A 27,837-nucleotide genomic window follows, 5' to 3' on the forward strand; every position below is an offset into this window, starting at 1 on the left:
CAGGATCTGCCCGCGGGCGCGGTGTGCTGCGGGAAGGGGCCTTTGCATGCCCACATCCTGCTCGGGGAGGGCATGGGAGGTGAGGTGACTGTTGAAAAGTCGGGGTTATGATAAAAGCAGAGCGGGCTAATGCGTTGGACGCTATCAAGGCAGTCGATAGTTCTTCAAAGTTAGAGATGGAACCTGTCATTTTCTTGTGGTGTGGGTAGGATGCTGATCGTCATGTTTGTCAAGTAGCATCAAGAGTGACAGTGGTTTACACATGAGATTCAATTTCCCTAACCCTTTTATCGCAACAATTACCAGAGAAAACCAATTGTTACTGGGTTACTTCATTCTACATCTTATCAGTCTCCAGATTGTCAGCCTCAAATATGAGCACTTGCATAAAAACCTGGAGAATTAGCTGGCCAGATCTTCAAAGTCAACTTGCACATCTGCATTTTAGAGTAGGAAATGTGAAAATCCTCCTAATTCCCTCTTCAAAAACTCAGGACTAGAATTACTCAGATGCAGAAACATAATTCTTGCCCCTAGATCACAGAGAGTTGTATCTCACTCATCAAGTGCTTAATATCCCACAGTCTCACCTTTCCCAGTCCCAGCATCCTGGACACGGTTACCCAAAACACATGCCCGACCCGGGCCTCTGCTCCCGCCCCGTTTGCCGGGGACTGACGCTTTGGCCGGCCGCTCGTCATGCTGGCCGCCTTGCCACGGCTTCTCTCCTCCCCCACTCGAGGGACGATACCCTTGTCCCCAAACCGTGGGCTTCTCTTGCCTACGAGAAGCACTAAGAAGGGATTGCAGACACACAGGGAGGGACGTGACTCTCCCTGTCCCGGCACGGGGGTTGGAACTCTCCCGTGGCCAGCGCTCACACGGCCCCTGCTGCCCTGGACCGGACCTCCCCCGTACCCAGCATCCGCTGCCAGGTCCTGGGCAAAAGCATTTGACTCTGCAATGTGGTTCCTGTCGTCCCAGGCTGCACTTCCCCGCTGCACCTTTCTCCCACCTTCCCACAGGACCGGCACCTGCACCCGGTACTTCTTGCAGCTGTCTGCCGCTGAAGCAGTTCCAGAGGCCAGTGAGGACGGGGCTTTTTGGACGGGGTGGTGGTCCGGAGGCTGCCACGGACCCTGGTGCAGCGCCTGCCGTGCCGAGGCCCGGGTGCCTGAGCAAGGCGTGGGATACAGCCCCGTAGAGCGCTTCCCTTCCCTGACCAGGGCTGCGAGCGCAGACCGTGCTCCTCCTGAAAGCGATCCACGAGTCAGCCTCACGCAGGGCAGTCCACCCCTCTCCGGGGAGCCCTAGGCCATATCCCCCGGGCTTTCATCGCCCCCCACCGCCCCAATAAAGTTGCTGAAATATCACCTCATGCACTGACCCTGACATCTGTCCTAGGCGGGCGAGGGCACAGAGTGAAAGAACCATTCCCCTGCTTAAGCCATTAATAAAGCAAGAAGGTGATACCATGTGATTTAAGAGTTAACACAGAGGAAGGAAAATAGAGGAATGCAAAATAACCCATGTCGAAAAAAAAAAGGAGCAGGAAAGGAGCTCAGGGCGCCCCTTGCTCTCTGGAGAAAAACAGATGAATCAACTGTGATTGGAACCACCTAAAGAGTACTGCGAAAGCTAAGCCGCCCCTTTTAGGCAATTTTAAGCTTGTGTAGCCAGATTGTGTGGGAAATGGCCAAGGAAGAGCAGAACAGGAGCTACCTAACTCTGACGTTAGACAGACACCACTCAGCTGGTGACAGCTGGTGCCACCACCCAGCGAGGAGCTGAAGTTGGATCGTTTTTCAGAGCAGAGCCCCTGCGCAGAGAGGTGCATCCGCACCCACGGGGCGGAGGGAGCGACGGGTCTACTCTGTCCGTGGACGGTCCCCGACGGGGCGGACGTGGCTCCCTGTTCTCTGGAGGAAGGTACAAGCTCCTCCTCGAAGGCACCAGGAGCTGCTGGCGGCTTCGTCTTCCTCATCTTAGCCATGATAGATTGGGAGCTGCTGTCTGGGTTCCTTTATGCTGTGTGACTGCCAGGATCATTTGACTTCCTGTGCTCGGGCTCCTTGAAATTCTCATTTGCTAACTCCCACCCTGCTTCCTTCACACCAGGACTGTTTTATTGTTTTATAACCCTCCTTAAATTTCCAGTCCTCAAAGATCTCATTGTGGCAGGCTTCACACTTTCCGCCTTTCCACAGTCCTGTGCCCTTGCTGTTTCCAGCAGTTTGGTCGCTTGCAGAGGTCCTTCGGGTGTCTGGCGAGCCCACAGCTCCTGGCACAGATAATCTGAGCAACAGCTCAGGAGGTGAATGAGTCGGAACCATTACCCAGGGATGCCTGACCAAAACACCATAAGCATCCAGGGAAGGGAGAGGGAGACCCTCCTCTCTCCGAAGCACCTCTGGTTTTTCTCCTGACGATGGGCTTCTCTGTTCCCTAGAAGATATAATGTAAGATTTCAATGGGTACCCGCAGCGAAATGCACTCGGCTTGTTTATTAAGAGCAATTTGGGAGCACTAACTTGCCTCTCAGCAGCTTTTCCTACAACACGTTCCTCAAAAAGGCCGGCATAACACCGAGGAGCTGACCTTCCGCCCATTCCCGGTATCCGAGCCCAGTCCCGTTTTATAGGACAGATTCAGCGAACCTTTATTTAGCGAATAAAAGTTTAAAGCCGAAGGTTATTTATGGTTCCATAGAGATAGGTCCTGAGTGGCTATTTAGAAGCACGTGATTCCAATAAACTTTGTTTTATGGCTTGAGAGTTGACAAGCCAAAATATAATTCCCACCATAAATTAGTTTAAGAGCATACAAGTGCAGATGCTTTCGTTCCTGGAAGCAGTAATCGGGAAAGTGTTAGCAGGGAACCGTCTGCGGGAATGCGGCCGTGCAGGCACCTCTGCTCCCGGCTCCCCCCGGCCGGGGGTCGAGCGCGCAGTAAGTTCGCAATCAGCCTCCCCACCGCCGTGCTTCACTCTCTCTGTGCCCCTGGAGACTCCGTGGGAGTGGGGAAGCAGAGATGGGCCGCCCGACCATGCAGACCGGCTTTGCGGGGGAAGGGGACAGGTAGAGCTCAGGTGGCCGGGACCAGCGGGCTGTTCCCCGGCTGAGATTTATAGATTTAGTGGGACATCTTATTTGAAGCTAAACGTGTTTTTTTGTTTTTTTGTTTTTTACCTAATATGTATACGTAAAGGGTATATATTAAAAAAAAAAAAAAAAAAAAAAAGATAAGGGACTGTTTGGTGCCGAAATGCTGCTTTTCCACTGTCCTCGCAAGTTCTGAATGCTATCCAGAGTGGGAGACTGAAAAAATATTTTGTTTTTACAAAACCAGTCTTGTGAAGCTCTATCTTGTGAACTCTTGATATCCAGGCAATTTCTCTGGGTGTAACACAGTAACTCCAAGATATGGTAGGAAGGCAACAGAAGAGGTGAAAAACCGCTTACAGAAAAGATACCCCCAAATACTAGCATTTTTACTTTTAAATATACGATGTATTTCAGGAGGACTAGACTTTGCGTGGTGTTTTTTTCTTTTATTTTTTTTTCCCCTTAAAGTGATCTTTTAATGTATTTATTAAATTATTTGAAGAAAAGCTCAAGTCCAATCTACCCTTCTCTAACGCAAAGATGCATGTCTCGTGGTTACTGTTAGGTTCATTAGGTGATCTTAAAGGCGACCTATTTTAGAGTAATCCACATTTCTGTGCTCAGCATGGATGCTGCATGGCATATTGTGACATTTCATGGGTTACAATTTAGAAAAGGTGATCTGAATATTTCCTTTGTAAGTGACTGGATTAGCACAGAACAACAGGGAAAAAAAGGCCTTTGTTATTTTTTTTTTTTTTTTTTCCATCAGTGAAAGAGGGAGGTCTGACTTTTCATCCTTCTAGAAATTATCCGGTATAAAATCTAAACTATGAATATTAAAAGTGAAAGATCACACCCCAGACACAGGGAAGACGTGTTCATAAAAAAACTGTCTGAACGCAACGTGGTCCTCATTTGGAAGGGGCTTCCACCCCACCACTCAGCTGCTCACAGGATTTACCACCAGCTCCTCTCTGCCTTCATCTATCAAACGTGGTCTGTAACTGTTCTCCAGAAATATCACCCGTATGTGGAATACAGCAGTAACAAACGTTTTTGTTGCAACAGGTTCGGCAGCATGGAAGAACATCCATGGTAAGTAGCCTCTTATTTCTTGTAGCGTTTGTAATGCTTGAAAATCCTATTTCTTCCCTTCAGATTGGAAGAATTAAAACCGATGTGTCCCTGTTACCAAAAAAACCCCGAAAAAATACTGTGTCAGCAAGTGAAGCTTCTTGCGAATTCGGCTTGTGGTACTATGCCATAATCCTGGCTCGTGTTAAAAGTGGAGGTGCAGCCTCCGGAGGGTTTATTAAAGGGTTGTACAGGTGTCCTCCTGCTCTTAAGCACTCTGAAGCAATTAGCAGCGTTTGCATTTTAACTCGGCGGGACTGTACAGCGCCTCCCCATGCAGAGCCCGGACGGATCACGTTGTGTCCCAGCACCTCACAACGCTGGCTACCCCCACCCTTTTCTACAGGCGGGATTCGAAGCAGAGTCGTGCCTGCTGTCTAACGTTAACCTCGTTTGGCAGAGCCTGGGGAACGGGCGAGAGAGGCAGCGGGCTCCAGGGGCTGCCAGCGCCGGCCAGCCGGAGCAGCCACGCTCCAGCCGGGTCGTGCGGGGCGGTAGAGCTGATCCTATGCTACTAGGGCTCTCCGGGCAAGGGAGATTCAAACGTGCATTTAAACGCTGTATGAGCATGTAGGGGAATGGGTATCTGAGCTTAGGTAGCAACATTTTACTCTAGGGGCTTTTGCATCCCCGATGGTCCCTCATGAGCTGCGCTGAGGGCATGAAGGGGAGGGCAGCAAGTCAGTGTGAAACAGGAAATGCTGTTGAACCTTTCTGGCTGCAGTAAGGAGCTAAGTGCATTTAGTCCTGGTGCTTCAGACTGAAACTGGGTCGTCTTTCAAGGAGGAAAATAAAACCTGCGATATCTGGAGATTCATTAGGTATACATTGTCCTTCCCTCTTCTGCTAGCCTGCTCTGACTGGGAACATGTAGAAGAGGGGAGCTGTGTTTGTGTTTTCCACACTTCCTCTCCCTGCTTGCTGATAAATAATCTATTTCACTGCCTGTGCCAGGCTTCTTCTCTTTTTGCCCTACGTTGCGATATTGGTTTTCGAGCCCTTTAAATATGAACTAAAGAATCACCTCCAGCGTCGCAGTTTTCATTGTGTTCCATGGGTAACTTTCCTTCACCCCCGCCCCCATAACTCAGCCCTGCGCCATGTAGATGCCCTTGGCATTTTATTCCAGGGCAGACCCTAAATGTATGGATTACTTCTTTTCTACCAACGTACATTTAGCATACTGATGATGAACCAGAATACAAAAAGCCTGATAGATCAAAAGCATTTTGTATGGGCAGTTGAACAGGAGGTGAATATATAACGCTTTTGTTCATCAATAACTCTTTGGCTTTGACCTGTCTGAGCAAGTCGTGCAATAAGGTGAAACGCAGGTCACAGCGTCTAACAAATATGAAAATGTGAAGTATTAGCCAGAGCAGGGAGCTGCTACTTCCCCAGCCTCATCACACATCTCCCTGGGCAGCCCTCGGCAGGCTTGTCCGCTACCGGGGGCTACCCCAAACCCGGGTGCAATTTTGGGGGGAAGTTACCCTGTCTGTTCAGCCGCGTGGTTAAGACCTCCTCCAGGGGGGGGCATGTATCCCCCCCCTCCCCTCAGAGAAAGAAGGAGAAAGCGTGGTAAGCTGCTTAAAATAGTTGGGTGGAGATTTAAATAATCGGGGGATGGAGGGGAGGGAGAGAATATTAGAATCACAAAGTCGTTTCGAGTTGCACTTACTGTGAAGAAGACACCACCGCAGTGGTAAGAAAGCAAATGTTTAAAAATAGCATCCCAGAGATCAGACAGCTGGGAGCTGAAGCCAGGCAAACAAACCGGTACACATCTCTCGGATAAACGCAACACCCCCAAATCTGCCCTCCGCAGTGGTTGGATGTATCACACCCGCACCATTATTTGTCCTTATGGTGCCTGTTTTAAATAGTGGAAGGAGAAGAGGTTGACCGCAGGACAGCAGTGAGGAGCTGGGTCAGACACAATTCATGAACTTTTGTACTCCTGTGTGCTGCTGTCGACAAAGTAAAAATAATGAAACTTTGTGATATGTTTGTAAATGATTTCGGCTGACCTCTCGCCCTGCCCTTCACCATAAACGCTACGGCGGGGAGAACCTGGGAGGGTGCGAGGCTGCGGCTCGCAGGCAGCTCGCGGGGATAATAGCTAGACCAGCATAATGGGATGAAGGTAAATTTGGAAACTCTCTTCTTCCCCAGAGCAACTAACTCCAGTCTTTAATCTCCTCTTTTTCACCAATTGCTGTTTCTATTGTCGGCTGTTATACTTCTGTTTCGATTTTTTTTTTTTTTTTTAAATTTCTTTTTTATTTGGGGGGATTTCTAATTACGGAAAATATCTTCAGATTCGTGTTAGCCTAAATAGATAAAGACTATTTTCTAAATTTTGTTAACCATTACTATTCTAAATAGAGCAATTCGACCCGTAACATCCGTTTTCCTTAGCGAGGACGTAAACGGCAGAGTATTTAAAATGACCATCAGGTCTTTCTGAGAATTTGGTAGTCGAAATTCGTCGCTATAAAATGGTGAAAAGTCGTATAGCTCTATTGCAGCACCAATAACAAGCGTGAATCTTTTCTGAAATGCTACCTTCCTGCAAATCTGTATTTCAGAACTGAGTCCCAGCAGAATAGTTTGCATTCCTCAGAAGACAGTAAGGACTAAGAGAATTGCAAAGACCTGCTATTTTGTAGATGAAAACAGAATGTTATTACGTTGTCTATATATACCCTGTAGAACCGAATTTGTGTGATGTTCATATAGTCACAGATTCGATTCTAGGGGAATATATGGTCGATGAAAAAACTTCACCTTTCTACAAATGGTTAGAAGTTTAAATACTGGCGGAATCAAAAGGCATGTGCGTCCTGAACACTCAGACATTATGAAAGTTTTGCTGCCTCGCTCCTATTTGCTAGGTTTTAGGACGTTTCTTAAAATTCCAGTTGTCGTTCAGTCGTAACTCTCAGTTGTCGTTCAGTCGTACCTCTCATTGACAGACTGTGAATTTAAGCAGTTAGTGTCACCAGAAGCTACAAATTTTCTGAAAAAAAAATCTACCAATCAGCGAATGAATCTTTAAAAAGATACCCATAAATTAGCTAGATATGCCAAACGTTAGCAAAATTTCCCTGTCAAGGGTCCAGATCGCATCAAAATATTTACGACAGCAGAAAAAGCAACATTCACCTCACTTGAATGTATTTACTTGTGCTCCTGGAATGATATTGATGAATGAAGACAGAATTTATCTCATTAAATCTGTGATATTTTTAACCTAATTAAATGCCGTCTCCAGTTCAATTGATTGAACTTTAGTGGTTAAAAGTGAACGGTTTCCTGCCATCTGTATGATTTTACATACATACGTGTGTACGTTTACATGTAAACGTGTGCGTTTGCGTCTGTGCGCGCATACGTATACACGCATAAGTGTTGAGGTTTGCAAAGTGAATGAGAAGTTACTGATTGTCTAATTTTATTCAGCAGAACTAAATTCTGGTAACTTTTGGATGACCTCTGCGAGACAAAGACAGGGCAGATCTATTGTACATGATATTACCCTCTTCTTTGACAGCTTTTCTTTTCCTCGCCTCCTAATCAGTTTTCTCCCTTTTAATCCCTCTCCAGCTCCTCGCTCTGTACGTTTCTTTCGATATTTTATTTAAAGTGAGATAACCAAACCCGGTGGCGATTGCAGCTGGTAAATTAGACGGTGGGGCATCCTCCCTCGGGGCTGGGGGAAGGCAGCTCAAACAAAAGGCCGGCCCTACCTGCCGGCCGGGGAGGCGGCCGCCGCCCGAGGAGCATCCCTACACCTCCGGTACCTGATTTGGGGGGTGCGACCCGCCGGAGAGAGGGTCACTCGGTTACAGGGATATTATTCAGTGAAATCGGTGGAAATGCGGAGCTGCGGAGAAATCCGGTGATCGGCTCCCGCCTCCCCATTGGCCGGGCCGGTCACATGCCCGCCTAACTTTATTCAGTTGACAGCAAGTAGGAGGGCTCTATGGCAGGGGAAAAAAAGACAACACGAGAAAAATTAGTATTTTCTACCTTCAGAAATTAATGGCCATGAGTTCGTATATGGTGAACTCTAAGTATGTGGATCCCAAATTTCCTCCTTGCGAGGAATATTTGCAGAATAGCTACCTAGGCGAGCAGGGGGCCGAGTACTACAGTGCCTCGCAGGGCTCTGATTTCCAGCACCAGGGACTCTACCCACGGTCAAACTACAGCGAGCAGCCCTTTAGCTGTAGCAATGCCCAAGGCTCCGCCGTGCAGCCGCGGGGTCATGGACAGGAGCAATCCGGCCCAGCGAGCCACTTCCCTGGCCCAGCAGAGCATTGTCCACCGCCTCCAATGCCCAACTCGCGAGCCTGCAGCCAGCAACCGGCCCTCAAACCCCCAAACGGGTCAGCAGTTAAGCAGCCAGCAGTAGTTTATCCCTGGATGAAGAAAGTCCATGTTAACTCGGGTAAGGATCCTCTTCTTACTTTGCTCTTCTACCCTGCTTCCGATCGTCCTCAGAGACGCTCGCTCGAGTCCCTGCCAGACTCGTGGACGAGCTTTTTAAGCCGAGGTAGCCAATTACACTCGTCATAAATTTTTATTGCTGAGGAAATAGGCCGTTGGCCATGCGGGGCTTTGCCGTGCAGGAGAAAACTCCGTTTTAGGAGCCTCCTGGAGGCTCCCAGCCTACCTAGTTGCGTGTGCCTGTAGTGCCTGCCTTAAATGAGTGGGAGAACAGCCCGTTCATTGTAAGCTACTGGGACGAACCCAGCCCCGCCGCATGCTCGCAGTTCGTAAGGTTTTCTTTTGTAAAGTCGAACCGGCAAGTCAAGATTAGCTTTGTAAAGTTCTCCGTGTTTTTTTCCCAGTGAATCCCAATTACAACGGAGGGGAACCTAAACGATCCCGCACAGCTTACACCAGACAGCAAGTCCTAGAACTGGAAAAAGAATTTCATTTTAACAGGTACCTGACAAGGCGCCGCCGTATCGAGATAGCCCACACTTTGTGTCTCTCTGAGCGCCAGATCAAGATCTGGTTTCAGAACAGAAGAATGAAGTGGAAAAAAGATCACAAACTGCCCAACACGAAGGGCAGGTCTTCTTCCTCGGGTTCAAACCCCCATTTACAGACTGGTTCCAAGGACCATCAGACTGACTTGACAACTTTGTAGAAGAAGTGAAATTTTCCATTTCATCCTTCGCTTCTGACCGGTACTGTACATAACTGACACTGCCCAAGCAGAACCCGCATGTAGCAGCTAAGGACTCGAGAAACTGTCATCTTTCTTTAAGGTACTGTTGTACAAAGGAGACAAAATGACGCTACTTTGGACTTTATTTTATTTGCCTCTGCTAGCACATCCTAAAAAAAAAAGGGGGGGGGGGGGAAGATGGAGGAGGAAGGAAAAAAAAGCATCATGCAGGCAGTGGGAATTGGGCAAATATTAAACGAGACCTTCTGTCCATAAAAAGTAATAAATCATTGAAAATTAAACTGTCCTGTGTTTCAGTTTTGAATTCGAAAGTGAAGGTTTGATGTTTTATTCTGGGATTTTCACTTTTAATAATCTTTTTATCCCATGCAATTTCGGATGGATGCATTTAGGCAAGTTGAGGACAGGATATGTATAGCATAGTCTTTAATTTGAACATAAAGACTGGTAATTGTGAACTTTTGGTGCTGTTTTACCTTTCTTGGTATAATGAAAATACTTGCTCATTTCCATAACGTCTCAGAAGGTGTGCATAGGAATTATGTGAAAACGGGTTATTTTATGTACTAATAGTGTCAGTGTATTTATTTATTTGTTACATAGAAGAGTGAAGATAAAAACAAAAAAGGTCAAACCAAAAATGGGGAAAGGGACCTGAAATACAGTACTTTTTCTTCCCAGTCTCATGAATACATGTATAATGTTTACTTGTCTTGAACGTACACAACTTTCTCGTCCCTTTCTTTTGAATTTATTTTGTGAATAGGACAAGCGTCTCTGCTCCTTACTGTGTGCCATCCAGGGCTAACAGGCTTGAAATGTCTTTCCAAAGTCTGCTCTGCTCAGCGCTGTGCTTTAAACCATCGATACCTCATTTAAAAATGGAGAAAACAAGCAAACAAATAAACCACAAGCCACTAGGAAAAACAAAAACAAAAAACAAACCAACAACAAAACACACACACACACAAAACCCAGAATGAAAAATTAAGGCTATTTCTCATATAACCTGAGCCTTTCAAAGCTGAAAGCTGAATGCATTGTTTCTATCAGATTTTAAATTTATTTCCTGTCCAAGAGAGAGACAGGCTATGTGCGTTGCTGCTTTGTTTTGTTTGGGGATTATTTTTGTCCTCTTTTTTTTTTTTTTTTTTTTTTTTTTAGAACAATGATTGTTTTTAAGCAGACCACGAGACATGACTGCAACGGTTAGAAAACCCAGCAAGTTGCTTCAAGGGAAAAGGCTTGAATGGGAACAGAGCTGGTCTAATACCCCCGGATTTGTCCCTGGCTGATGGTCGCATCGTGCCAAAGTTTTAGTGCGTTAATAACTACCAAACCCAGCCAAACCAGCTCCCTCAGTTACTTACACCTTCGCCCAGGCGATTTAAAACTCAGCCCTTATCTCCTGTACCCTCAGGGCAGCCTGGGAGAGGGACCATACCACCGAAATTGTAACGAGGTGATGCCTTTATTAAAGAGAAAAGAGGCAAAGAAGGAAACCCAGAGCAAACCCTGAAGGGAGGTGGAAAGAGCAGGCAGTGAGTTAACGTGCACATCTCCAGGCTGGGTGCTTCCCACCGAAGACTCACTACTTTCTGGTCTCACTAGGGAAAGCGCTGGCCAAAATGGACTTGAATTAATTCGAAAATAAAAGGAGAGCTTTTCAACAGGGGTGTATTTAGCAGCATTAACTGTGGCGAGCGGTTAATTTCTGCCCTTTTCTCATCCCTAGAAGTCCGCAAAGTGTCTTGTAAGACTTGGTCTTTTCTTTTTGGAGCCTGGAGAAAACTCTTTGTTCTTCCTTAGGGTTAGCCCAGTTCTCAGACTTGCACATGGCAATACTTGAATATCTCCACGTCGTGATATTAAAGATGGATATTCCTGCATTATTCGCATCATTGTTTCTGTGACAAAAAGCACCGGGTTCATACATAGTAAAGACGTCTTTTTTCTGACGCCTTCACGTTGAGAAGCTGAAAAGGTATTTTACTGAAGTTCGGCTAAATTGCAGGAACAGGTTCACCCAGAGGACAAATTTTCTATTCGATTAGTTGTATTTCAGCCGGGAAGAGTGACCTCTAAACCCTTAACCTTTTGGACCCAAACTACCCTTCCCTTTCTCTGGCATGGAGAGCAACTAGAAGCAACGCTTGAGGAGGGAATTCCTGAGACAAGTTTTCGAGTTTTGTTACTCCCTGCTCCTGTGGTAGCGGCCTTCCGCCTCCAGAGTGGTCCAAAACCTTCCCTATGCTCTTCATACAGATCTGGGGAAACAAAAGAGAAAGGGAAAAAAACCCCACAAATCAACAACAACCCAAACAAACTACCCACAACCCTCTCTGGCTGCTGTTATTGTAAATTCTCCTCCCGGACCCCCGCTGTTTTCTTAAAATCTGTGATAAGTTGGCTGGGAGCGGAGTAAACGTGTTATTCGAGAGAGAGCTACCAACTTTGGCATGTGTAGTATAGTTCAGGAAAACAATGGCCTTTGATAAGCAAACCCTTGCTTAGAGTTTCTTATCGACTGAGATGGCTCCCAAAATTAAAGGGCCAAATTCTGGTCCCAGATTTCCTTTCCCTGCCCACTGAAGTCAAACAAGGATGTAGCTGCGAGCAGAATTTGTCTCGTTGTCTTTTGAAATGTTAATGTCTCCAGAACGAGTGCTGGGTTCAGCAGGCACAGCTCTTACAACCCGTTTTCAAGTCCCCTTTGAGCAAGGCTGGGTACTGTAAGTTTACATAGCTGTAATTACACTGTAAGCTCGAAGAATACATAAACTGGAGGCAAAAAGTACCAAAAGAAATAGTTTTCAGCTGCCAACCCTCTGAAGGGTCGGGAATGTCTGTAATAACGACCAGAAACACCCACTGGTCATTATCTCCCGTGGAAAACGAACCTGAGGTTTAATTTTTGTTGGTTTTTAACACTCCTTCAGAGTTATTTTGTGTAGGAGAGGAGGGTGGTTATTTTTGTTCATCATGGGTGAAACGTTGTGCATTGGAGCCTTTGTTAAATGGTCGCATTGTCCAGCAATAATCTCAGATCTGTTAAAGTGCTATGCTTTTTATAGACTTTGCCAATGATTTGCTGCCATTGATTAAAGCGTTATTTATACTAATTGTTGCCTGTAGTTTTGATGTAAGCCATCTATATACATTTGAAATAATAAAAGGTGTAGAGAAATAGATTCTGGTTTGTACCTTGAACAAACAGTTCTTACAAGGTGGGTCTCTCTTAAAATGCTGGTTCTTCCCACCATTACAGTGTGACTCTGCATAGCATCCTTCCAAATGTCCCTTTGAACAGGGTTGCTGATTGCCCTAACCATAATGGTGTGACTCTAGGCCAAGCTGGAGTCTATATTTACATTTAGGCTGCAGTTAAAAGTGCCTGTCATCCATTTGCTACTGCTTTGCATTTAACAAGCCCTCCTAGAACGACTCCCGGATTTATGCATGTGTGGTAGGAGGCAAGGAACCACACCTGAAGTCACCTCGATCCCCACACAGATGTTTGCCTTTTAGGTGAGTCTTGGAATGAAATAATTAAAAAAAAAAAAAAAAAAAAGAATTTTGAAATTAGAATGCAGTGAGTATCTTTCTCTGAGCAGTAGGTTTCAATTTTTCAGCCGACACAACAGAAAGATCACAAGAAAACAAAAACTTGGAGAGTTTAAACTTTCCCATGCACCTAAGTGGAACATAATTTTTTTTCTCCCCTGAGTAAGTGCCTCAGACAATAACGCATACCCCTGGGTAGGAGAAGTCGATTACACTATTTTTGTCATAAGTATTTGTCACTGAGGATTTGTCCTCTCCTGGAGAGTGGTCAAGGCATGAGTCCAAAAAGACAGTCTCTTGTTCAGCCAGGAAAAGGAGCGTGGTGCACAGAAAAAGGCATATGTCCTCACTGCCTGGAGTGCACGGAGGGGAGGATGCAAAAGCGTTTCTAAGCACACGCTCGCTAAGTTTAAATATCGAGGTACATTTTGTGATTATACTCTCTCTCCTGTTTAATGGCTCCTCCTGTTACTCCCAATACATCAATACCGTTCTGTATATTATATCACCACTAGTCGTTAAGGTAAGAATGAAGAGGAAAGGCAGAGTCAATAGCAAACCCCACTCACTGTACAGTACAGTAAATAGGGACCTCTCGGTGCAGAGCCACACCGCTTCCAACGGCCATGTTTGTTAGCCCTTTCCCCTGATTTTTTTATTTTCTTTCTTTCTTTTTTTTTTTTTCTTTCCCCTTCCCCCCAAGCCTAGAGACCAAAATACTCTTGCTAGGAACAGTCATAACAGGCAGAATTTCAAAGTGCAAGGAAGATGATAAGAATAGATTTCTACAAGTCCTGACCACGTGATTTGCGAAATAATTAATTCAGCACGTCCCTTAAGAAACACGGAGTCGTCATTAATCTGCCAAGCAAAGGACTCTATCAGACTTGAAAACTGAAGAGATCCCAAGAATATAATATACAAAGGGTGCAGAGCCTTTCTCTGCACACCTAGCTCTTTGGTAGCTGCCGAAAAAGAGACGCCCGGTACGTAGACATTTTTTACTTTTATTCCTTCTTATTTAAGCCTTAATGAACTCAGCTGTCAAACGCTTGACAAATAGGGCACGTTGCTTCCTGATTTCCAGCTCGGCAGCGGCCGGGAGCCGGACTGGGCGCAAGTGGTGACCTTTGCTTCCCAGGGAGCAGGGGGAAGAGGGCGAGTGCGGGGTCCCGCGGAGCCCCGCGGAGCGCTGCGGAGGAGGCAGGCTGACCGCCTCCCGGGGCGGCGGCGCTGGCCGCGGCCGCCTGCGCGGGGAGGCGCGGAAGGAACAATGCGGCTGTCACGGCAGCCGCTGCCTGGTCCCACCGGCGGGCAAAGGCTCCCAGCTCTTTTGCAAGCAGGGTTATAAATTTTGCCGTGTGTGTTTGACAGCGGGGCTGCAGCAGGGCCGAGCGCGCCTTTCCCCCGCCGCCCGCACAAAGGCCGGTCCGGCCCCGCTCCCCCACCGCCCTGCCCGCTCCTGCCCAGCCCGCCGTCCCTCGCCGCCCAGTGCGGAGCTGCTCGGGTACACTCAGCCACCGAAGGGGCTACGCCGCCTTTCCAGCCCCCGATCAACAGTCTGGACTACGGGGAAATTTGATTTGTGTTTCTATACAAAGCCACTTTCTATAAAGTCCATAGAATATGGACAACGGAGCTGAGATTTCGCTATGAAATCCCAGAGTCAGCTGCAAATACTTCCTGCAAAGAGGATATTCTTTATTTTCCCTTGCTGGAGTAATTTCTAAAAAACCCTAGATTGTTGCTTTATATTACTTCCGTTTCGGTGGCAGGACAGAGACAAAGTTTCCTATGTTATGAATTATACATTGAAACAATAACACATTAATTCAATTATTCAAAGATGACAAATGTTTATGTGCTTTGGTAGTGACTAAGGAACAGATTTGCTACTTCACGAGAAGTCCTACATTTTTGTCAGTGAAGTTTTATATTATCCTGTTGGTCCGGGAAAGAACCCAAACTCCACCAAGACACACTCTAAAATGGACCCGAACATAAATCGCAGTCCTTTCATAAGAGCGTTTATTCCCGCATATAGCCCGGGCTATTTTATCAGTTTGACAATTGCCGGAGTTGTTGTTATAAATCATCATAAGTAATTCCTGAAAGGGTGCGAGGCTGCTGGGGGGCGGGCGTAGACTGTAAATCTTTCTGTTTTATTGCTCTATGAACATATGCTCCGATTGAAGAAGTCTTAGATCCTTTACTGGAGACAAATTCACGCAAAGCTGGAGTCCTACCAGCCAAAGGATTAACATTTCCTTAATACTTTTTCAGTCCCCTTTACGATGTCTTAATCCTGGTGGCGGTGGCGAAGGTGCTCCTTTCTTCCAGCCGTCTTCCATTTTTACATTGAATTTTGCCTTTTTGGTTTTTCCCCCTCCCCCACCTTTTTTTTTTTTTTTTAATATATATTTTAATTTCTTAAGCCTCAAACTCTGAAAAGGCACCCGAAAGCTGTGGGTCTTTTCCCAGGGACTTTCGAACTACCCTCTAAAAAGCCATTTTCTTCTGAATCCTCTTCGTGCTCTTTGCTCAACCTTTCCTTCGCACTTTTGTGTAGGAAGCGAAAAAACTCTCCGCCATCCAAAATGTCTAAACAACGGTCAGAATTATGTTCGGCTTTGTGTGTACGTACACAAGTATACAGAACACGCTGTGTGTGTAGGGGTTGCTGTATGTACACACAGACACGCGAGAGCGGAGGGCTCTGCAAAACTACTCAGACGCCGAAATATATGGCTGACGGAAAAGGACATAAAGAACCATTACCTCTTACTCGAGGCGAGATTTAACTGCATCATTTCGAAGAAATATAGGATTATAAATCCGAAGCCGTACACAATAATTTACGTTGAACTTATGTTTCCATCACTGGACTCCAATCTTTTTATAACTGGTTTGCAAAGTCAGGAAAACCAACGTAATTTAGATAAATGTTACAATGCACTTACGGTTCGTATTGTAAGGTAATACGTTACTGTCAGATCCCCATGCTTTGGATGGTAATGAAATCATAGCAGATGTTAGATTAGGTGTGGTGTATTTATAGCTACAGATATGTTAGGAAAATCAAACGGGGGAGGTAATATATTTTTTTTCTGCCGAAGTGGAATTGTTGGGGAGCTTTGTGGGCACACATGACTGATATACATCGGGTTTGCTCCATGTCTCTTCATACACACAGAGAGGGGAGGCAGGCTCAGGGCAGACACACACACGCACAAATGTCATGAGGTTTGTAATTTTTTTTCCCCCAACACTTCTGTAGCCTCCAGACAGTGGTAGTCCCTGCTGCCCCCCGTCTTCTCGGTACGGAGAAGGAGAAAACAAAAATTCGCGCACTCCAGTGAGTCCCAGCGCCTTTCCGCCGGTGCAGCGCTGCTGCGGAGCTGCCCCCGGCACAGGTTCTGGGCTGCAGTCGGTCCCAAATACCTCCTCTTTGTCCGCCGGGAATATCTGCGCCCTGCGATCATTCTGCGGAATTCAACTTTCCCCGGGCCCCACTGGCTCCGCGGGGCGCGTAAGTGAGGATGCCGCCGCGGTGCTTAGCGTTGCGGTGTGGAGCATTGCTGGGCGGCGCGGAGCTCTTGGAGAGGAGAGTGGGCTCGGCAACGCGGCCAGGCGGGCCGGTACGCGGAGCGCGGGGGGCGGCCCACACCGCGGGGCCCGGCGGGGCAGCCCCGCTGCGCGGGGGCGCAGGCGGCCGCGGGGAGCGCGCCAGCCTCGGCCGCGGCGAGCTGATCCTGCGATCACGTGGGCGAATATGCCTGTATTTTAAGGCAGTGCCTATATTTCTGATTATAAAGGAGTTTCTCCTGCTCGCCCCCCCCTAAATTCATCAATGGCCGCACGATTTAAAACCAAAACAAAACACGTGCCGGCCAATTGCTGCCTTGGGTTCCAGGAGGCTGATGGCTAAAGGGTTGTGTGTTGATTTTTTTTTTTTTTTTAAAGGCCCAACAAATTCCAATTTCCACTCGCTGTCTTTTATTGGTAGTTGAGTCTGAGCCCGTTTTCGTTCTATCGGGAATTCTGGTGTATGGAAATGTCTGTAAAACCGCAAGATCATGTTTAGGAGAGTATTGTCTGCAGACAAAGGGTGAAGGATATATTCTAAGAACTGCAAGCCCAGATCCTGAAAAGTGAGGAATCCAGGTTTATGATAAATTGAAACACAGGTAAGCAACTGCATGTCAAAATGGGACCTTTAACCACAGGGGCTGCATTATCGCCTTTCCTCAGAGACTGTCTGGAATTTGTTTGCAATTTCTGCCCGTAACGGCTGCAAATGCATGGAGTGATCTCCACCTTCTTGAACGTTTTAAGCTGTATCTTCTTTTTACTATGCTAGTTAAATAAAAAGTGAACTGCTTCCCAAAGGATAAGGGAAGACGTTTATCCCTATCCTTTCACAATCTGTAGTGGTTTCAGGAAGGGAATTACAAATAAGAAAATAAACGAGGGAAAGACAACTTTGCTGGATGCTCTCGTTGCCAAAGTAAGATTGAGCATCACGCTAATGCGTTGCCGTGGGTAGCCGGGCAGGGGGTAGCCGTGTTGACTTGTAAAGGGCAATTTAAAATAGGCTCATCGGTAATGTAGTCCCTGCATAGGGTCTCTTAAATATTCCTGCCAAATGCCTTCCCAAACCTTTTCTCCTTGCTGTGCATTCGTGTTCCTCAGTGGCTGTTGTTTCTCTCCTCCGGTTGTTCTAGTGTTGATATTACCGGTATGCTTATGCCTTCGAGTTACAAACGCTGTTTGATGCACGGCTTGATATTTATCTACCGAGAAGTTTCTTGCCCTGCATTTGTGCGGTTAGATCAATAAGGTGGTGGGAAGGTGCCTGAGGGGACTGGTGCCTCTCTGGGCAGACTGGACGGCTGAAAACAGTCACACACCCTCCCCGTATACATTTGCAGCTCAGCTCCCTCTTGAATTGTTGTAACCAGCACGGCTCTCCCAGGAACGCCTGTTTCCACTATCTTGTGGCCTGCCTAGAGCCCAGGTGAACTCTTGGTTATGTTTGGTAGAGATATTCCGCATAAAGTCCGGATTTGTACTGGCGAGCAGGAGTGGGTGTAAGGCTGCACCCCTTCTGAGTCACCCGGAGAGCCCTCCGCGGGGGCCCCGCGAGACAGAGAGGCGAGGGGAAGGGGAGAAAGTTCGGGTGGATTTTTTTGCTTCTTTGCGTGTTGCTCTGCTCGATCAGAAGTTAAAGGCAGTGAACATTTTTCTTATCTGTATGCCTCCAAGCTGCTGGCCTGCCAAGTTAGTCAGCTGAATCCAATTACTGCAAGCAGCATTTCATTTGGCTCGATGGAAGCACTCACTTATAACTTCACCTAAAATTTCAATAATAACTATATTGGGCCCACGCCTGAACAATTCTAAAGATTTTTCCTGGGTTTAGCTCTGGCAACTTCTCCTAGGTCGGCTCTGCAGGAGCCGCGCTGGGAGCAGAGCATAACCCCGGCATGCCCGGGCTCCCCTCTCAGCAGTACAAACTTTGAGGGCTATCCCGGTGGCCGTGGAAATCTCGGTATTTGGCCAAGCTCTCGCCAAGTAAAGCATGTCTAGAGCAAGAACGCTATCGCTTGTGAGGCTGAGGAGCTGCTACGGAAAGCGATGAGAAGTCGATAATTAATTAGGCACAGAATGAGAACTTACCATGTTAATCAACAGAGGCTAACAATGACTCGGTTTGTAATATTATGATCTCTCCGCTCAGGGGCCAAGGTGCAACCCAAGTTACGTTGATTTCATACGCCCTGTAAAGTGCTATTTCTAATGAATTCTCGTTAAAAAAAATAAAGCACTTAAAGTTGACATACGCCCACGTGAATGTATTATATAAGATGTTACCGGGACAGGCCCAGGCCAAGAACCTGAGCGAGCATCATGTGTAATCATGAAGCTCCACTTCCCTAATTCCAGTTTGCCAGCATAAATTAAGGTGATTTGGAGAGGGAATGTTGCATCCTACTGGGTTTGGGTAGTGAGAAAGAAGACTTGGTGGAAAGTCGTAAGGTCTGTTTTGTTGTGAGCTATTGGAGGCGCTTCCGTTGGTTGTTCATTAAGTGGTGAGTTATTGCTATACGAGCCAAAGGTCATTTCAAAGGCTTATGGTGGCTAGATATCGTCTTCATAACGACCTGGGCTTCTTTGTGGGGGATTTTCTGGCGTTCTTAAGTTCTTAACGTCCTGACTTGACACGTTACACAGCCAAGTGCAAAATACTGATTTCGAGCCGCAAATATTTGCGGCGTATTTTCAGCGCTTGGGTTTCTTCGCTCATCTTTCTCTCTGTCTTAACCGGGGGGGTGGGGGGGAGAGTGACCCGCGTTAGCTCTGTTCCCGCGCAGCCTGTGACCCACGAGGGTGATCGCAGCTCCCTTGCAATGATGCTCCCGTTTGCCGTGCGCTGCTTCTCCGCGCCTCGGTCCGGGCTGGGCGCTCGGAGGGGCAGGCGCGACTCCGCGGCCGCGGCCGGTGCGCGGGGCCCGACGGAGCTGCTGCCTCCTGCGGCCGCCCTGTCCGAGCCCAGCCCGGAGGGGGATGTATTTTTCTCTTTTCTTTGCTCCCCATCTCTCAAAGCGCTAGTAAGAAATGAAGAGAGCATCTGCCCTTTGTCTGCTAAAAAATCTGACGAGGACTGAGAGACACGGTGAGGGGCTGCCGACGAGAGGTGCATTTATTAACGAAGTCCTAAGGAAGAAAGTCCAGAACAAAGCAGTTTCCGCTGAGAATTCTCACTTCTGTTGCAGGTCCGTGTCCACGGATTATTCAAAGGAACCTGAAGATCCTATCCACACAGTTAAAGTCAAAAATCAAGAAAAAACGTAAGTGTGGTGAGTTCTCCAGATTTCCTTTTCCATCCACCTCTCGCTTCCACCGGCGCGACAGGCCCTCCGCAGGGAGCAAAGCCGAGCCCAGGCCGCTGGCCCGCCGGGCGGGAGCGCTGCTCGGCTGAGCCGCCGCCGCCGACACCCGTGCGTGCCGCCGCCCTCAACGCCACATAAATAACAGCACGCAGAAAACCCCGTTGAAAGCAACCCGTGGCCAGAGGGAGCCGAGCCCGATTGGGAAGCAGCCAAGCCCCGGACCCAGCCGGGGGGGAGCGGGTGGCTCCGTGCGGGGGAGCTCCGTAGGTAGTTTAAGAGGCCTCACGGCCGCTACTGCTCCGTGCCGGAGCCAAGACCTCCCCCCGCCCCCCGTCTCGCTCTGCTCCCCTGTCCCCGGGACCTCTCCGCGATCCCCCGTGCTCTCATCCGCCCACAAAGACGAGAACCCCCCGGCTCAGGCGCAGCGCCAGCGGTGGGTGTCTGGCCGCCCGCCCGCCCGCCTGCCCGAGGCAGAGGGTCCCCTTCGCCCGGCTCCGCTGCCCGCGGCCCGATGCGGCAGCCGGGTCCGGTGGCGGCTTCAGCGCTTTCCTTATATACGGGGCTGTCCCGGACCGGTGGCCGGGAAACGTGCCGAGCGGGGGATTGTTTTGCCGGGCTTCCTCCTACGCGCCGGCTGCTTTGCACTTCTGAAAGTGCCGGGGCTTGGGAAGTGTTTTCCTTTTCATTCCTGGCCGGAGCGTTTAGTGCCCCGGCGCTAGGAGTCATAAATTTTGTTACAAACCGCAATGACAGGTGCATTGATATGCACCCTGAGAGCTCCGGCTGCTCTAATAACCGCTTCGTTGGCCGCGCTCACCGCCTCTTATTTATTCGGTATCATATTAGATATTGATCCTAAGCAGAATTAAGTGTAGTAGAAGTTTTAGTAGAGAACTGTTTAATACGAAAGTGTTGCGAGTGAAGTGGCTGGCAGTGCCGGGGCGGTGTTAGCGTGGGCCGACCGCGCTCCGCACACACGCGCGGGTGGACGCGTGGGCTCTCGGCTGCTCCCCAGACACAGACGTGAGAGGGTCGGTAACCTCCAAAAGCGCTGGAACGAGTGGCGGGACAAAGAGTCCCATTATCGTTTGCAACGCCTAGCAGTTCAGATGAGGTTAACCTTTCTGGAGAGGAGGAAGGGAAATCTGAAACACAGACGTGGATACTTTGCGGTTTCCTACCCTCGGTGCCTCCGAGCCCACCTCCCATGGCTCGGTCTCACCATTTGGATGTCACTTTTTTTCTTTTTCTTTTTTTTTTTTTTTTTTTTGAGGCTGTTTCTGGCCAAACCACCAAGTGTTGAGCTCCTGCTTTGGTGTTACCTATAAAAACATCACCCCGGGCCTTGCACTCATGGAAAATCAAAACCTGGAAAGGTCTCTCTCCTTCTCTCCCTCTCTCTCTTTTTAAGATCTAAAGATGAGCCACCAAACAGTTGAGCATTGTCCATGTGATTTATGGCCCATAGCCTCCTTTTTAGGTTCAAGCAGAGTTCACAAGCAGTTGGTATTTCAGAAAAGAAATAAGGCTTTTAACAGCTTAACAGCAAAATTCTTTCTTAAGATTTTCCGTGTTCTTTGGGGAACTGTATTTTACAAGGCACGTAAAAGCCTGCGCTTAAGGCGGTGTTGTGCTAACAAAAGTCCTCAGTCCAAACTGATTCCGAAATTGTAGATGATAGAAGTGGAAAACGAGCGATAGAGTTATTTTGCACAAAAATACTTTCAAGACTTGTCGAGATTATCACAGTGTATTAAAACTCATTTGAACCGTCACCGTCCATTTCCATAGACTTTAAAAAACAAACAAACAAACAAAACCCTTAAATTTTCCAGGAGAGGAAAATAGCTCTTTCTCAATTTCCATCAGCTTCACATATCATCTTAGGCTTTTGTTCAGGGAAGAAAAGGACCCCAGCGGTTTGTGATAGAGGATAAACCGCTGAGAGCGGCCGCGGATCACAGCTTGCTGAGGTTATTCTGAGTTGTACAGACGTGTCTCCCCATGAATTTTAGAGAACAGGTCAGCGGTACTTTGCGGTACCAACTGCTGCAGGAGAAAGAGTACTCTGGTTGTACTGCTTATGCATAGGATGGAGAATGTTAATAATCGGCCACTGTTCAAAAATTTCTGGCTACTCTTCTCTGGTGTGTTAATAGGCTGAAACTCTGAAGAAATACGAAGAACTCTTAAGATACGTTGAGTTACAGACTTACGTTGCCAGGTGAAGTACGTGATAATTTACAAAATTACAAAAAATGTCGGAGAAAACACCTATCTCCCGAGAAAAAATAAGAACAGATAATATTCAAAAGCCACAACAAATGTGTAGAACAGTTTCTATTTTCCAGCAAGCGCAGATAAGTTCCAGGAGCAGCAAGGGGAAAGTTAACAGCACACTGCCCTAAAACATCTGCCCTAAGGGGACGGTGCATTTTGGGTCTGAGCAGCTTGATCGCGGGGCCGGGGACCGGTGTGAGGAACGCCATAAGTTTGCAGGCTGGAAAAATAAGTGAAATGTCTAAAAACAGTCTCAAATGTCTCAGGTTCTTTCTACTGGAGACAAATAAAAGGGGGGAGAAACTTTGGGTGAGGGAATTTAATTCATCGTAGAATTAAAATAGGGGACCTGACCTGCGACTTCCTTTATAGTGCAAAGCGAAGGGAGTGAATGGCGCCGGTTATACTTTAACTCCGGAGGAATCCGGAGAAAGAAGGAGGCCGGGTTTACAAAGGAGACGGGTTTTTTTTCTGCCCCTGTCCGGCCGCAGTCCGGGCTTCATCTATCATGTCAGCCGCGCGCGGCCATGCGCACGCGTGGCGGGCGAGGGGGCTCTCAGCCCAAATGGGCCGGTGCGTCCCTGGGGACACCACCCAGCGCGGCCTCGCGTTGCTCACGAGGAGTCCTGGCCTGCAACCGCAGGGGCCGATCTCGCGAAACTCGTGCGGGAACGGTCCAAAGACAGGACAAAGCAAGAAAACATCCCCCAAAATGCCTCAAAAAGTGACCTCTAGGAAGTCCCACCAACGTGTCTCTGTTCCCCTCAGCACCATCATTCTCGGGTGGCTCCTTCCCTGCTGTCCCCCGGTCCTTCCCTAGTGTGTCCTGCTCTCTCCCTGGTGTGTTTCACTTTGCCCTGGTTCCTGCCTGGTGACCCTGCTCCTTCCCTGGTGTCCCTAGCTCCCTCCGTGGCGATTCTGGTCCTTCTCTGGTGTCCCCCGCTCCTTCCTTGATGTCCCCCAGTCCTTCCGTCGTGTCCTCCCGTCCCTCCCCGGTGCCCCTCGCTTCTTGCCCGCTGGCCCCCGCTCCGGCCCCGCTTTCCCCAGGGCCATCGGCCCAGCCGAAGCTGGGGGGGCCGGAGTGCGGAGCGTGCCGGGACCGGCCGGGCCGGTCCCATCAGGAGCCCCCCACTGAAGGTCTCTTTTGTGTCCCCACTGTCGCCCTCCCCAGGTGGCTGCGAGTGGCCCGGGCCGACGACGTGAGGCGCGGGGACCCAGTCAATGTTATTTGAGCGGGGGCCGCGGGCCTCGGCGATAGCAGAGCGGAGGATGCAGAAAACCGCCTACTACGACAACGCGGGGCTCTTCGGGGGCTACACCTACAGCAAGGCCGACGCCTACCCCTACGGCGCGGCTCACCAGCCCTACGGCCAGGCCGGCCTGGACGGCGAGTACCCCGGCTCCGCCTGCTCCGTCCAGGGCTCGGTGCCCGGCCGAACCCCGGCGCACAAGGGCAGCGAGCTAAGCGGCAGCTGCATGCGGACGGCCGGGGGTGGCCCTGGGGGCAGCCAGCCCCCGGGCATCGGCGAGCAGCAGCCCCCGGCGCTGCCACCCTCCTCCCCGCCCAACCCCCCTCCCAGCGCGCCCCCTCCGAAAAAAGCCAAGGGGGGCCCCAACTCCTCGGGCTCGGCCACCGCCACCATCAGCAAGCAGATATTCCCCTGGATGAAGGAGTCCCGGCAGAACTCCAAGCAGAAAAGCACCTGCGCCCCCTCAGGTAGCCCGACACCCCCGGCCCACTGCCCGCTCGGGGAGCTGGGCTGAGCCCCTTGGGCTGAACCTCGGGCTTAGTCCTCCGGTCCCAGTCCTGCCGGGCACTGCAGGTGGGGCAGGCTGGGAGCTCCCGCCCTGCTCCCCCTGTCAACTCAGCGGCGGCAGGCGTGGCACCGATGGGTCCCGCCAGAGCCTGGACAGGCGGCCGCTGGGGGCTCCTGGTGGGACGCAGCTGCATGGGTGTGTGTATGCCGGGCAGAGAGGGGTGGGACGCCGCCTCCGGGTCCCCTTCACCTCGGGTCCCCAGGTGCCGGCAGAGCGAGAGGGGGCGGCGGGGCTCGGGGGGGCCTTGGGGGAGCTTTCGGGAGGAACCAACAGCTCCTTGTGCCTCTTCCCCGCAGGAGAGAGCTGCGAAGACAAAAGCCCCCCCGGGCCGGCGTCCAAGCGGGTGCGCACAGCCTACACCAGCGCGCAGCTGGTGGAGCTGGAGAAGGAGTTTCACTTCAACCGCTACCTGTGCCGGCCACGCCGGGTGGAGATGGCCAACCTGCTCAATCTGACTGAGCGGCAGATCAAGATCTGGTTCCAGAACCGCCGGATGAAGTACAAAAAGGACCAGAAAGCCAAAGGCATCATGCACTCCCCCGTCGGACAGTCCCCGGACCGCAGCCCCCCCCTGAGCGGCCCAAACCACGTCGGCTACTCCAGCCAGCTCCCCAGCGTCAACAGCCTCAGCTATGACGCGCCCTCGCCCACCTCCTTCGCCAAATCCCAGCAGAGTATGTACGGGCTGGCCGCCTACACGGCGCCGCTCAGCAGCTGCCTGCCGCAGCAGAAGCGCTACGCGGGCGCGGAGTACGACCCCCACCCCATGCAGAGCGGTGGCGGCGGCTTCGCCAACCCCAGCCTGCAGGGCAGCCCCGTCTACGTGGGGGGCAACTTCGTGGACTCGATGCCGGCCTCGGGCCCCATGTTCAACCTGGGGCACCTGCAGCATCCGTCCTCCGCCAGCGTGGACTACAGCTGCGCTGCCCAGATCCCCGGCGGCCATCACCACGGACCTTGCGACCCCCACCCCACCTACACGGACCTCTCCTCTCACCACACCTCTCAGGGACGGATGCAGGAGGCGCCCAAGCTCACGCATCTGTAGCGGGGCGGGGGCCGTTGGGGCCCGCTCCCCTCTCCATTACCTCACTTTTCTGGCGGGACAGTGCTACTTTGCTCTCGAGTGCCAACAGTATTAGTGGATTTGTTTCCCCTAGCAGCTCGCTTCTCTCTTCCACAGCCCCGAGTAGGTCTGTGAGCAGGAGCCTTTCTCTTAGAGCTGTGTTAAGCATGACAGTGCAATATACTGCAAACCGAGTGACTGATAAGCTGGTAATGATGTACTTGAAGGTAAGTCTTAGAGATGCCGTAGTGTTTAGCAGCGCGTCATGCTGAGGTGTTTTAGACCAGTCGTGAGCGGTGGGAACTCGCCCGCGCGTAAGCTTATTTCAGAGAAATTAATTTATGGATTCTTCCGTAACGTAAGGATCGCATAGGACTAAATGATATGTATTTATTATTTTAAGCGAGACATTTTTGTATCACTGATTATTTATCCTCGTCTTAATGTATTTATGTGGGTATTTGTAGAGTTTCTTCACCAGTACTTCGGGAGAGCGATTCAGATCCGCGGTGACTTACATTTCACCTGTTTAGTATACTCGGTCTGAGCTAGTTGAGAGAGTAGTCTTGAACAATTGTAACAGTGGCTGGTGTTTGTAGTTTATGTAAGGATTAATTAAGACTGCAAGTCGTAAGTCATTAATAGGGTAAAACATACTGTGGCATCACACAAAAAAAAGTTACACTTTAAAAAATATCGGAAGTATTTTTAAAGTATTTATTTGTATCTGGCTACCCCCACTCGAGCGCCTCGGTGACTTGGCTGGCAGCTGGCTCGGCTGAGTGAAGCCATCCTTGGTTGCAAGTGCAGCCACTTTGCGGAGGCGATCTATAAAACGGGGTGCTTGGCCATCTTGTTTCAGATCAAATTCTGCATACAAAATGCCCGGTGAGGTTAACATTTATTTATTGTCTGGGTATCTATCACACATATTATTATTTCAGTGGACTATATATTTTTTTTTTTCTTTTTGTTTAAGTACATTCTGGCTATCTGAAATAGGAAAGAAATTAGAAGCTTAGAACGCAAAAAATTAGAAACCCTCTGATAGTGCTAATTTCATTAGGGTCTCCATAGCAATCCGCGCAGCAGCTGCCGTCTCCTTTGTTATTTATACTGTTGTCTTTATACTAACCATAAATCAATTTTTTAGACATCTTTGGAAGCCCGAGCTTTTCCTCTTGTTTTTCATAAAAATAAACTTCGAAAGAAAATTGACAATCAGCTACAGCCAGCCGAAGGGGAGCCGGTGGAGTGCGGGCAGCGGCCGGGCGGTGCCGCCGCCCTCCCCCGGCGCCCAGAGGGGCATCGCCGCCTCCCTCTGCAACGAACGGGGCAGATAACACGGGGAGGATTGATTAAAAAAAAAAAAAAAAAAAGAGAAAACATGAAAGAAAAAAAATTTAAAAAGGAACGATGCTCTGAACCCTCATGTTTCCTCCTCTCTAGTTACACGGCTGTGTTGAATCCCTCCCTGGATTTACAGAGATACTTCTTTTGTAGACGTTGTCATTAAAGTCTCTTCCTGATGGTACATGTCGCTCCGAGAAGCCTATTCTTATCTCTTTCTGAAAGTGTTGAGTTAAAGATTAATCCGAACTTCTGTATTCCCCACCAAACCGACTGTCGCGTCATTTCCCAGTTTGACAAACACTGCAGCTCTTACTCTATCCGCTACTGACAGGACCTGGCACTCCTATTATGAGAAATATTTTAACTCCTCCAATTCTGGTCAACATAGACAAGTTTAATTTATTTATTTTCTGTTTATTTTCTTCCTTCTCCCTGTTTTCTTCCTCACCTTCTGGTATTTGTGTTTGGCTGGACAGTAACGATTCAAAATATTAGTTAGGGTTTTATTTCCCCCCTGTGCGATTTTACAATGTTGTGCTCTGTTGAGAAGTGTATCTTTTGTTAAATTTGGCTTTTATCCAAGCAAATTTGGATATATGTGTTGTAGATCTGTAAACAAAACAGAACAGAATAAACTGCTTTGTTTGGAGACATATTTTAACCATTTATGAGCCCTAAAATTGTTTTCTATGTTTTTTTCGCTAAAGATTGTTTCTTAAAAGTTCCATTCAGTAATAAACAGAACATGCAAACAACATAAAAGTAGGGCTAAACACCACTTGGGAATATTCTATAACATTCCATTAAATATATATGTATATATATTTGTATCTGCAAAACCTTCTGTAATCAATGTATCCATGACTGAAATTCTCCATGTAGGGTTTTTTGTGTGTTCTTGAAAACACAATGTACCTGTTCTATCTGCAAAATGGCAAGGCACCACCATTTCTACAGGGCCATTCCTGGTGTAACCCGATGTACTTTTCCCAAGTGTTTCCCACCTTTATTCTCTGTAGGCTGTTCTTCAAACAGTGTCTGCTCTGACTTACATTATTAGTCCTTCAGTAAGCCTGTTAAGAAAAGGCTGTTTATAGATAGCCCTCCCTAGTTCTCAGGAAGAAAGGGGTTTCAGAGGAACCCTGACCACAAACATGGTGTTACTGAGGCACACTGCCCTGAATTATTTTCATATTGCAGAAGGATGGGGTTTGCAGACTTGGCTTCCAGTGGGGGAGGAGGAGGAGCATGTGTGAGGGGGAATCTTGTAAATAAATTCACTTTCTTCTCTGTGACTCTGGCAGAGGCGTCTCATTTGTAATCTGATAGAAGTCCAAGATGATAACCTAATTATTAGAAGTAATGTTACTTTAGCGAGATCGCTGTCATTTTTACAATGTTTGTACAAGCATCAG

General features: G+C 48.7%; 2 protein-coding genes across 9 annotated transcripts in view; both read left to right on the forward strand.

Moving 5' to 3' along the window:
- The window catches only part of HOXD3 (homeobox D3), a 31,587-nt gene extending 3,912 nt beyond the window's left edge, over positions 1–27,675 (forward strand). Inside the window, exons 1-4 of one of the 7 annotated variants that reach the window (XM_071811124.1) lie at positions 4,185–4,203; positions 19,789–19,863; positions 23,357–23,902; positions 24,300–27,675. In XM_071811124.1, the coding sequence (XP_071667225.1) occupies positions 23,407–23,902; positions 24,300–25,051 (1,248 nt within the window). In that variant the 5' untranslated portion in view covers positions 4,185–4,203; positions 19,789–19,863; positions 23,357–23,406 and the 3' untranslated portion in view covers positions 25,052–27,675. Of the gene's footprint in view, positions 1–4,184; positions 4,204–13,861; positions 13,999–16,820; positions 17,200–19,385; positions 19,689–19,788; positions 19,873–23,356; positions 23,903–24,299 lie in introns of those variants that run through there. The other 6 variants (XM_071811121.1, XM_065841017.2, XM_071811120.1 and 3 more) reach the window with 6 other exon arrangements.
- HOXD4 (homeobox D4) lies at positions 4,188–9,729 on the forward strand. 2 transcript variants are annotated; one of them, XM_071811127.1, is made up of 3 exons: positions 4,188–4,203; positions 7,852–8,698; positions 9,102–9,729. In XM_071811127.1, exons 2-3 carry the CDS (start codon positions 8,290–8,292, stop codon positions 9,404–9,406), a joined length of 714 nt encoding a protein of 237 aa, XP_071667228.1. In that variant the 5' UTR covers positions 4,188–4,203; positions 7,852–8,289; the 3' UTR covers positions 9,407–9,729. The 2 variants fall into 2 exon arrangements, with proteins under 2 accessions (XP_071667228.1, XP_065697090.1); XM_065841018.2 differs by lacking the exon at positions 4,188–4,203 and adding an exon at positions 4,235–5,823.
- Positions 27,676–27,837: the final 162 nt, after the last annotated feature.

The sequence above is a fragment of the Patagioenas fasciata genome, chromosome 7, assembly GCF_037038585.1.
Source record: "Patagioenas fasciata isolate bPatFas1 chromosome 7, bPatFas1.hap1, whole genome shotgun sequence".
Taxonomy (NCBI): Eukaryota; Metazoa; Chordata; class Aves; order Columbiformes; family Columbidae; genus Patagioenas; species Patagioenas fasciata.